The sequence below is a fragment of the Myripristis murdjan genome, chromosome 3, assembly GCF_902150065.1.
Source record: "Myripristis murdjan chromosome 3, fMyrMur1.1, whole genome shotgun sequence".
Classification (NCBI taxonomy): Eukaryota; Metazoa; Chordata; class Actinopteri; order Holocentriformes; family Holocentridae; genus Myripristis; species Myripristis murdjan.
In genome coordinates this window covers 15464883-15476748 of record NC_043982.1, presented here as the reverse complement: position 1 = coordinate 15476748, position 11866 = coordinate 15464883, and the positions used below count along the sequence as shown (strand labels likewise).

General features: G+C 40.5%; 1 protein-coding gene across 1 annotated transcript; it reads right to left on the bottom strand.

Moving 5' to 3' along the window:
• Window positions 1–9571: 9571 nt before the first annotated feature.
• On the bottom strand, window positions 9572–10975 carry LOC115357018 (trace amine-associated receptor 13c). The gene is made up of 2 exons (XM_030048342.1): window positions 10617–10975; window positions 9572–10464 (listed from the first exon to the last, which is right to left on the bottom strand). The coding sequence occupies exons 1-2, from the start codon at window positions 10900–10902 to the stop codon at window positions 9572–9574; spliced, it is 1179 nt and encodes a 392-aa protein (XP_029904202.1). The 5' UTR covers window positions 10903–10975.
• Window positions 10976–11866: the final 891 nt, after the last annotated feature.

Sequence of the window (11866 nt, the reverse complement as noted above, 5' to 3'; positions counted from 1 at the left end):
GCCTAGACAATAAACTAAAGGGAAACACTGAACACTTGGATTTTTTTGGCAGGAAATTTTTCAGAAAATAAAAATAGAAAATCTTCAATACAAAAATATTGGAATCAGCCTTCAAAAGCATATTGTGTTTTTTTCAGTTTTTTTTTTTTTTTAAATTCTGCATTTCATTTGGAATTTGCAAATGCGTTTTCTTTTGTGTAAAAACCTGTATGTGCTTCAAGCTAAGGTATGTACCGTTCTTCTCTCATGAAGTTTCACTAAGAGATTACTATGCAGGGATTTCAGTATATTATCTACTGAGAGATTATCAATAGTGACAGTATATGTTTTTCATCTTGTCAATTATTAAGGTAAATGAGTTTACAAATTGTAATTATCAGTATCGCACAAAATTTTCAACCGGTCTCTGTTCAGTTGAGTTCGAATAAGTGCCGGAAACTATCGAGACCTGCCAGTTTCACTCAACCTCCATACATGGCCTTTCTCTCACCCTCTCACATGCTCTCATACACACCATATCTGAGATGTCACAGGCTGGAAAAATAGGGCAGGTCCTGACTGATGTATGTGTGGTGTGGAAGTTTTGAGAAATGTGTGAAATGGACAGTAAGTGTAAATGGACAGTAAGGGGCATGTCGAGCAGGCCTGATTATGCAACTCAGAGTGCTGACGGTGCTGTGGAAGGTGCTCTAGTGACAGCTGGCAGTCTGTCGGCTCTGTCAGGTCTAAACTGGGCATAAATGCTCCTCCTTAATCCTGTTGGGTCAAATGTTCTTCTTAAATTTGTGTTGGCCTGAAATTAATATTGAAATGTCTCATGAATTATGTGGAGGCAACGGTTTATTCATGACAAAATTAAAAGGGTTATGTAAAATATGCTATTGGGAAAAATAGCAAGAGGATGGCTTTTATTGATTATGGATACACATGCAGCATCAGAGGTATCCTTAATTGTAATGAAGAGCAAAGAGAGAAGGGTTTCAGGCTATGTATTCCAACCAAGTATAGAGGTGTTATGGCTTTTTCCCACATGGTTAGTCAAATTTATATAAATCTTTTCTTCAGCTGAGAATATCACCTTTAATACAACATAATTATGGTGAATAAAACATCGGACCTAACGCTACCATGTTGTCTGCTCTGGTAAAAAAAAATAATAATAATAATAATAAAAAAAATAAACATATTGAAATGGTAGTTCTTGACCACACTGGCCAACCCACAACACTATACACTAATCCACAGTGGGCAGCAGCCTCACCACACCCTCTTTGTCTTTCATACATCATTTCTCTTCATGCAAATAAGAGGTGACTGGCACCAAGGTTAACAGCCTCCACAGTCACCACAAAGCCAGCCTTGTAACAAGCACTGAGGCTTTTGTATGTTTGCTTGATCGATGATATCAAAGGTTTCCTTTGGTGCCTTTATATAATACAAGCATGAGGAAAAACATCTTTGCTTTAAGATAGATGAATGTGCCTCAAACCAAAAGTCTTTTTTATACCCCAAGAAAAGGAATAGGAAAAGGTCCCTGCATGCAAATTATAGCGGGTACATGCTGAAGAGGATCAAAGCCCTAGAAGAACATAAATCGTATTTTCCATGATTCTGTGAGGGGAAAAAATAGATCTGAGCTAGCTTGGGTTCTGCATGTTTCTAACGCTGTATGACTGAAGTATACAGCCCAAGTATACAGCCCCAGATGGTTCTTATGAAAGCCAGCAAAGCCTCTGGCAATGGGCAGTCACAGGTGTGATCAAGGCAGGCTGAGCCATATACTACACACCCTGCTGCCCTATTACTGCTGAAGGGAGCATGTATGCATACCACATACAAAAACAGGGAAAAATAGCCTATATCCAAACATATATATTTTTTTTTTATTTGAAAGTATAACATTGAAAGAAAACGAAACTAAACCAAAACTGGTGTGATTAATAAAGGATCATGGGCTGGGAAGTAGCTATGCCTCGAACAGGACATCCTGCACAGTCTGCCCTTTGAAATCAGCTTGCTCATTTCTAGACTTTTCCACCTCAACTGTCCTGTCTGAGAATGTGCGACTCTGGTGTTATTTTACTGGATGATGAACAGTTAAATTATTACTGCTCACTACATTACTACAGTAGTGATTGCAGAGTTCACAAAGTGCTACAAATGAGGCAATAACTTCAAGCAGAATGAGCAGAGAGTATACATGTAAGTTTTGTTGTAAACTTATTTTGGAAAAATTCTAATTTTTTTTTGTTTTTTTTCCAATTTTTTCTTTATTTTCTTTATTTTTTTTTTTAAGCATATTTTAGTATTGTCGAGACAAGTACTGTGTGGTTCCCAATTACATGCTTTTTGTGATGTGGCAGTTACACAGAAGATTAAACCAAAACCTACTTGGATAATCTCTTTCCATTCTACTTAAAGATATCTCTCTGTTTGTTGTGCTCTGTGAACTCTGTAAGTCTCCATCACTAATGCTCTGTGCCCCAGTGTCCTGATCGAGTATCATTTTGATGACTGGCGAACATTAACCTGGCCTCGCAGCAGGTAGCAGGGCAAAAGTGCAAAGGTCGCCATGTAGACGCTGCCTGAATATTAAGGATTCATTGCTTCTTTTTTTTTTTTTAGCACAGTCCATCTTATTCCAGCTTTTACGTAACTTCCACCCCTGATAAAGTAAGTAAACACACACTCAGTCAAGCCATATGGGACTTCAGCTCTCATTAGCCCAAGAAAGCGTGAAAAGAGTCAGCTAAAAGGCACGGGGGTTAGCCGTCATCTAACAGTGGTGGTGGCTGTCTAAGATGTCGTATTCTCCTTGCATATACACTACAGGCCTTTTATAGCTTCACCCAGACCTGTCTCTACATAACATGGACATATAAAAACAATGTCTAATGCAGCTTCTGTGAAAAATGTAAGAAACAGACAAATATCCTTGGCTTGTACATAATTAATACATAATTAAAGGCAAATCCATATTCTGGCAAAAACTAAATGCTTCTCAGACCAGGGTGAGATTTTTGATTATTTTATTGTGTCCATACTGCTGAAGGTTAAGAACTGACCAGATTGATGTGCCGTTGATTTCAAGGCCAGCAACTGCTGTGATTATGCGGCTTTACTGAAGCAAAGCCTCCCCTGTGATGGTTCAGTGTTACAGAGCAGCCTACCTGCCTGGAGAGAGCTACAGCGGCATCGTGACAGCATGCACCACTCAGGCAAAGTGCAATAGTAAGTTCACTGAGGAGAATTCAGATGAAAAGCGCAGGTGGGTGTATTTTTGGACAACAACGTCAGTGCAGACAGGTAGATCTGACCTCAGACCACAGTGTGCACGTAGCTGAGGCTCAATCTGCTGGGGTTCACAGCATCCCGTGCTGCACAGGGGCTAGTCTGTGGCTGTGGCTGAATAATCTATCAGACACATCTGTGAGGTGGCGGACAGGAAAGATGGGCTGGTGATGGAGCATGGTGTAGCTGATCTCTCTTTTGAACTTATTCTTCCAAACTAGAGCAAATGCTGTCACAGCAGAAAGAGAGAAACAGCACTGGCATCAGTTTCAAAATTAAGTCACACCAGCCTTTCCTCTGTAATTTTCACAGCAGACAAGGCAGAACATTTCAACCGCTAGCTTTTTTGTGATGATTCCATGCTGAAATGCTGGGAAATGGAGAAATAATTGACCATGCAGAGGTTCAAAGTGCTGCAAGTCAAAATTTTTATTTAATTTAACAGAGGGGAGGCAATCAGTCTATTTCATTGACTGATTATCCAGCTAGTGGTTCAGTGAAAAGCTGAACCATAGCCTAACTGCTGCAATCAGCATAATGGTGGGAGACCTCAAACACACTACTACTAAATTAAATAAAGGTGGCAATGGATGACACTGGTGAAAAAGTGTGTTGCTTTCATGGAGTAGTGATGGCTTTGTGCAAACTGATGCCATCTTTCATACAATAAATATGGAACAGAATTGTGCCATAGTGAATGAAGACTTGAACTTCGTGCTTGGAGGGAGGAGTCTGAAATTTTCTAGTAGCAGAACAGCACAGGTAGAGAGAGAGCAAGAGGGAGAGAGAGAGAGAGAGAGATGGAGGTATTCCCCATTGTTCAGTATCAATTTACAGATTATTTTGACCAGAATAGAAAAGTAACTTGTTGTTGCCTCTGTGGAAGGAACGGAGTGCCCCTCCTAACCCACGCAACTGCCCTCACCCCTCTCAGCTATCTCTGCCTTTGCCCTTTCCTCTGTTCGAGCCAAAAACAGACACCAGCCACAGGTGGTCTCTGTGCTTTATTGGTTGTGACACACATCTCTAGCCTTAAGAGCTTAGAGAGACAATTAAAAATTCATTAGGACAATGGAAAGAGAAGGGATAAAAAAAGGAAGAGGACAGACAACAATACATAACCTTGCTAAGGCTCTGGAGTGCTCTGACCTATCGTCTACATTGTCTCTTGCTTGCGGCATTGTTGTGTGCTGTGTCTGTGTGTCTGTTTGTGTGCAGCAGCGTAACTGTGGAAACACAGAGTCTGTCTGATATAAGGAAACAACGCTGCCCTGCTGTTACTCTGACAGATCAGACTACAGAGGAAGAGAGGGACATTCATTCATACAGTAGTGTCGCTCTGTTGGGTTTTTATTTCCTGTTCCTTATTCTGACGTTGCATGCTTTTATAAAGGCATGCAAAGTTTTATGACAAATCTGTTGAAGCCCAGAAATACACAGTCCCCAGTGCATTCATCCATTCTGAGCAGCAATTGCAGACAAATGGTCCTCAGAGCAATTACTCTCCATGAAACTCTCTAAAAGACCAAGGTTGAGCAGAATGACCAAAACACACATTCAAATGATTCTGACTAACAAATAACCTGGGGACCTGGGTTTTGTTTACTTGCAAATTAGTCTGTGTGTCTCTATCTGATATATGAAGAAATGAACAGAATTTGTAATTTCTTTTTTTCTTTCTTTCTTTTCTTTTTCTTTCTTTTTTTTTTTTTTTTTGAATGCTCACAACACAGAGCATTTTTGGTAAGATTCCCAAAATGTTTTCAGCCAGAAGTTGGTATAGATTACATCAAAATAATAATGCAGTGTAACTAAAATATGGAAATTTTAAGTGCAAAATAACCTATCGTAGGTTTTCTTACAGTATGGTCCTCTACGTGAGTGAGCCTTTTTGGTCCCCAAGTGCATTCTGTATGAAACAATCTGTCGCACTAGTGCCTGTAAAGTAGTTGTGTGTGGTTCTTAACTGAGCTAGAGCCCCATATCAAAAGTCCAACTCATGAAATTACTTTGTAAAAACAAAATAGCACTGTCACAGCATTCCTGAAAAAAATAAATTGTCCTTAGGACACTGTGCCTCAGCTTCAGCAGATGAACTCTTCCAAATTATTCTCAGTTCAATCTGACGATCCTTCAATCCTACAACCTAATATCAGATAAAACTGGCTTTGTGGCCTGGCCTTAAACTCCTGATGACTCTATGAGCTATGTCACTGAAGTATTACCTGAGCATTTTCAAAAGGTATGCTGAAAATCTTGAGAATCAAGATTTTAATGTAATACACACATGATATTTTTCTTCCAGATACCATAAACCACATTGTGGTATGAAGCATATGCCTGATTGTCAAGATGTATATGGTTGGTGTATATTCCAGCTTTCACTATCTCCATGTAGACTGTTGCATCATGAGCTTAAAACATTAAAAATGAATGAACAGTATCACGGGTACAAAGCAATAGCCCGGAAAGCTAAGGACAAAATACATTTAAATGGTATTTCTTACATTAAATTTACACTGGATACCACATGGAATTCTAAGGCTGGCCTAATGTGATGTAACCACGGATATATAATTTAAAAAAAAAAAAAAAAAAAAAAACATGGGGTGCAGCTGTAATGCAACTGTGGTTCAGTAGCTGCTTTAGAATGCCATAGGAGAATCAGCCAATGAAAACTATGAATTGGATTGCATCATCACTTGGAATGTTCCGTATGGATTTGGTGGCAAAGCAACAGCAAAGGCTTCATTTACAATCTGCCACTAATTCTACAAATATTGTGCTGTGTAACTCCTAATCAGCCCAATCATTTCCAACGTTCAGTGATTGTCTGATTTGAGACCACCTGTCAAGCTGTTACACTGTGGCAACAAACCTATAAAATAAATAACAATAACTGGATATAGACTTTGGACTGTTGAGAGAACATGTCAGATGACGGTAAGGTGACCTGCAGGCACATGGGACACAATCACAGATCTGTATGGGACTCTAACCCCCAAAATCCTCTGTCTCCTCTCTCTTTGTCATTCTCTGCGGCTCTCTGCCTCTCTCTCTTTCTTCCAGCCCACTGTTCCTCAGTCTTGGACTGGGTCACAAGAGCAGGCGCGTGTCAGATCATTTATTTCATGCTGGTACTGGAGGTGGAATATGCTTTTATCACATCGCAGCTGACAGTCGCTTCAGCCTCTTTCCCCTTCCATTTTCTTTTCTGATGTCTTGTCAAATTGCAAGACCACTCTTAAGTGGGGAGATTGTGACATAAGAGATTCAAACTCACCTCCTACATACACACACACGCACGCACGCACACACGCACGCACGCACGCACACACACACACACACAATTAAAATTCTCAAATTGCAATGCACAATTTGTTTTTTTATGGCGTAATAGCAAGACCCTCTCTTCTGTGTCTGAGACTTAACATTGTAGTATTTTGTTGGCTCGTTTATGGTTCAGTGTGAAAAACAGATTCCACAGTGTGAAGGTTGAGAGGATGCAATCAAAACCAAAACATTGCGGAGGAAATGGAGAAACGCTGAGGCGGTTGTCCAGTCTCTTGTGTAAGTGCTGATGCTGTGTATTTTACAGTAGGAAGCTGGGAGAGACCTAAGGCTGCCTGGACACATTACTGTCACTTAGGTTATCCTCATTAAGTTCACAAATGAAGTGTTCCCAAAGACATTTATTTTTTACCAAATCTGATGTAATCACCATATGAATTATGCAATAATGTTACAACTTTGTACAGCATTTCAATATCAGCACAATAATAATAATCACTTATTTTAGTACACAGAACCAATGTTGATTGGGTTGTAGTAGATTTAAAACTTTTCCATGATTGTGACACTTTTTTTCTTTTTTTTTTTTAAATGAGTACAATTTTTTGTTGAAACATAAAATGGCTGTAAGTTTGTACATATAAATTTAATTTTTTGAAGACACTCATTCATTCATTGAAGTTTGCACATAGCATAATAGGATTTGTTTCCCTGATTTCTGTTGTTGAAGCAACCTACAGTATATTACAGCACCTTTGATATCTACATATGCCTACTTGCATGTACACTGGATTCATTGTCTGCTGAATTCAATGGGCACTTCATGGTAGATAAGACCAAAAATGTTTACAGTTGTCTAACACCGTTGTACTATCACATCAGTGTGACTCCAGGACTGAGATTATTTTGAGATTGACAAAACACATCTGGAAACAGTGTGGAACATTTAATGGCAAGACAAGCATCCTCTCTGTTGTGTTTTTAGTTTACCTAACATGTTTGGTCAGTTTATGAAATGCTGCCATATTAGATACTTGCCAATTCTGGTGCATAGCAATATAATGTAACTAGCTACTGGAGAATGGAAATGTAGCCACTTTTGTGCTGTGAAATACCGCTCTACCTCTCTTGAAAACTGATTTATGTTATCTTACATTATCTTAAGTTATTTATGTTGTCAAATTGTACCCTCTAAACAGTACAGATATCCCAACAATACACAAGACTTATAACCTATACAATGTTACATAACAATTATGTTATACCCTATAAAGATAGTCCTGCAGGCTATGAGGCCCTGCCATAATCATAACGCTGTTTAAGGTGAATTTTTATGGGAGGCACCCTATTCATTTAGTCTACAGATATCCAAAATAAATGGATCATTTGTCCCTTCACATTTACTCAGACAAAAACAATGCAATCACTGCATTAGTATAAAATGATAAATGATGATATAACAAAAATGAAAGTTCAAGAAACCACAACGTCTGTGCAAAATAAAAATTATACTGACAAAATTACCACATTATAGTTGGCACATAACACAATGCAGATGAGTCAAATAATAACAACTGATAAAGTGCATTTCAGATTTTTGAGGCAGATTCATATCACTGTAGAATAACAAAGTTGCTGAATGTAATGGATGTAATATTATATTTATGATATGGGCTTTTTGCTATCCACATCATTCTAGTTCTTAATGAGCAAAGGGATCGTTATGGCACGTCTAAACATACAAACAACGCTGGCAAACAGAATAAAGGGGAAAACAGAGTGCTTCAAACAAGAAGACAATCCAGGCACTCCAAATATAAGGAAGTGTAAGCCGGAAGGAAATATCAAAAAGCCTTTATTGTAGTGGGTGATATAAGCAACACTCCTTGTAAGTGAGGACATGAAATCCCGCACGTGGTATTAAAAATTTCATGTTTGTGCCTTTTGGATGGCTGTGAGTGTCTGTGAAGCTTGTGGAGATGAGTTTGGCTGCTGAAGTCAGAGAAAGGTCCATCTGATGTAAAGCCTCAGGAAAGACATTTGTGTGCAGTCCCAGAGTTAGGAGGGAGACCAGAGAGGTGAATGTGGACGGCTGTGGCAGTGAAGAAGCTCCGAGGGTCTGCGGTTATGCACATAGCGGCCCTCTTGCTCGAGACATGTTACTGGCCAATCCTGATAACGGGGCTATCATGTCATGCATAGATATAAGTTAGGTGTGGACCATAGACGGGTGATGGTGGGAGGTCAAATGCTGAAATAGAGGAAAGTGTGTACATCATGCTGGTTAAGGAAATGAATGTGTCCAATCATTCTGTCTTTAAATTGGCATGTTTTGAAACTCACTTTTAAACTAGTTCTAGAGATCTGCAGCTTTCCATTGATTCCTGGATTACATTATGTATCTTCGAAAAAAATTCTAATCTGTCTCAACATTTTTATTTTTATTTTTTATTTTATTGCTAGGGCTATGTTGGCACAGTCACAATCTAAAACACTAGTAAACTCTGTGTTATAGCCCACCCGTTGTCCTCTATTTTCAAGGATGACATGAGAGGACAGGTTCTGAGAGGGGCAAAAATGATCATAAGCCAGGATATTAAAGAATGTAGTTGTTGTTATGTTCAGGCCAGCAGCTTGGCCAAACGTCTGGGTGAACAGCTACATGCTATCTGATTTGTCTCACCGACCTGGTGCTCAAAAGGATATGTATTTTGAGAAAATGATCTACAAACAGGACTGCACATTTTCTTTACTGAACTCTCACTTCTGGACCCACAAGTTAACCTGCAATGATGTACCCACTTTCCTTCTCTATTTATGCTGGGTTTGAATGCCATTAACAATTCTGTTTCACTCAGAGTTTGAAAGAAAATCTCTACATAACAGTACTTGCATCTTTCTGTTTGAAACATATTTTCATATTTAATTTTAATCTAAAGTTTTGTGGAGCCCAACTTTTAAAAAGGTTTGTTGGCTTAATGTGTATCCCTCAGGTCTTCTCACCATGTGGTGGGGACTGGTCTCTCTGAAACAGCAGGGTCACACCCTTCCTGAAGCGATGGTCCCTGACGCTGTAGATGATGACATTACAGCAGCTGTTCCCTGCTAGGATCCAGAAGGCAAAGAAGGAGAAGTTACACCAGGTGTATCCCACTACATTCCCCAGCACAAACACTGCAATTGGAGAGAAGGATGCCGTGAAGGCAAACGTTAGTATGCCAATTGTCTTGGCGGCTTTAATGTCTGAAAAGGACGGCCTGTGAGGGCACCCTCCTCCTCCTGCTCCCCCTCCATCACGTAGGCTGCCCTCCGAGAGCAGTTTTCGTTTACGGGAGTAGCGGCGGATGCTAGTGAATGACAGGATGTTAACTGCCAATGTGCCACCAAGCAGTGTGAAGTCAAATGCTGGGAATAACAGCAGGATGTTGGCATCGGGTGGCAGCTGGCCTCCGTACCACAGGGGGGTGTAGTTACACATGCGGCTGCATTCGTTATACTCCAGAGTAAAGTTGCCGCTGAAAATGAGGGGCGCAAGAGCCAGCAGGAAGCTCGCGGCCCAGGAGAGGAGGATGAGGAGTAGAGTTCGTCTTCGTGTGACCAAGGCGTCCTTGTGCAGTGGCCGTAGGATCGCCACACTACGCTCCACCGTCATGAGGAAGATGGTGCTGATGGAGACAAAGGTGCATCCAGCAAACACAGGACCAATCAGCATGCAGGGCTGCCAAGGGCCGACTAACCCGCCCAGAGAGGACAAGGAGGAGGCGGAGGAACTACCCTGGTACCAGACGGGAGGCGTGCTGGTTACCATCAGAGAGATCTCAGTGTAGACAGAGAAGGGGACCACGAGGACGCCCACCATCATGTCTGCGATGGCCAGGGAGACTGTCAGAGAGAGGGAGAGAGAGCAAGAACATGAGGGGTGGAACTTCACGGTCAGTTTGTGGTCGCAGACATACATTAATCTTTTCAAATTACAGTTTCACTATAAAGTGGAAAAATGCCATGTTGTGAATGTTTTTAGTTCTGATATTCACCTTTCAGGTATCCCTGCGGTGTTCGGGACTGTCTTGTTTGCATGAAGACAGTAAGGGTGACCACATTTCCAACCACAATGGCAAAGGCCAGGGTCACCATGAAAATCACTGTCAAGGTGCGATTGAGAAGGCCACAGCAGCAGAGGGTGCACAGAGGGGCCAGTGATCGGCCTGGCCCCAGTTCCCCTGACTGGGCAGCTGCAGTCAGGTTAATAGGGCAGTCTGTGGTTGGCAGCAGAACCGCTGTGCTCCTGGGTACACTGACATTGGCAAGCAGGGCAGTCATGGCCCAGGATATTCGTTTATCCCTTGTGATGTGTGGGTGGTAGAGGCCCTTAGGAAACCATATCCTGGCTTGAGAGCTTGCCCTGCTGATAGATTAACAACATAGGTTGTTAAATCATCTATCCAACCAAGTAAAATTCAGCATAAATTCTGTCATTAATCTGCATGCAGGCATATTTATCTTGCGATCTCTAGTGAATGATGATTGAAATAATTTTAAGTAACTTACTGTCACAAATGCTGATATATGATCATGTTATAATGTTTAAGGAAAAAAATTATTTTGTCACAACCTAGAACTACAATTTATGTAACATATTCATTACCCACACTCAAATGATTCTCTCAAGGTGACAAAAAATGTAAAGAAAGCATTCAAAATAAAAAGAACAGAAAGGCAAACATGAAAACATAAATATCAGCATGTAAAAATTTATTTCTGGCACTGATGAAAACAGTCTGCATAGATTCTTGGTCTTCTGTCTAGGAGGAGCATATTCTAAGTGCACAATCTTCTCTAGATTTTAATACTGAGAAAATGTCAGCCAGAAGCCCCCAGGTAGAAGAGTAAATGCTCATTGGGTTTATTAAGGTTCAACAGTTCAACAGTTTCACAGTGCCAGGACATGCAGAGTTTTGTTGGTGATGAGAACTTTGAGGTCCTAAATTTGGCTGGTAGCCCGTGCAAGGAGGCCAGCCGTATGGGGCTGTGATGTGAGATCAATGACAGGCCTTTGTCTTCACTGCTGAATTTTTCACTGCTTGCAATCATGAAATAATAACAAATGTGCAGATGTGCAAACAGGAGTGATTTTCTCTTTATTATACGACAATATGGAATAGAAAACACAGGACTGAGTTGGTGATCTCACATGTTCTAATTTAAATTTTTCAGAAGACAAGACTTTTTTGGAGATACCTGTCATCCATTATGCTTTTATAATACTGTCTCATGTGTCAAGTCA

What these genes read in the sequence shown, in the direction of transcription:
- LOC115357018 (XM_030048342.1), bottom strand. Translation starts at nt 10,902, where the DNA reads ATGACTGCCCTGCTTGCCAATGTCAGTGTACCCAGGAGCACAGCGGTT. An exon ending in ACCGCAGGGATACCTGAAAG is followed by an intron (nt 10,465 to 10,616) that starts GTGAATATCAGA and finishes TCTCTCTGACAG; the next exon opens with TCTCCCTGGCCATCGCAGAC.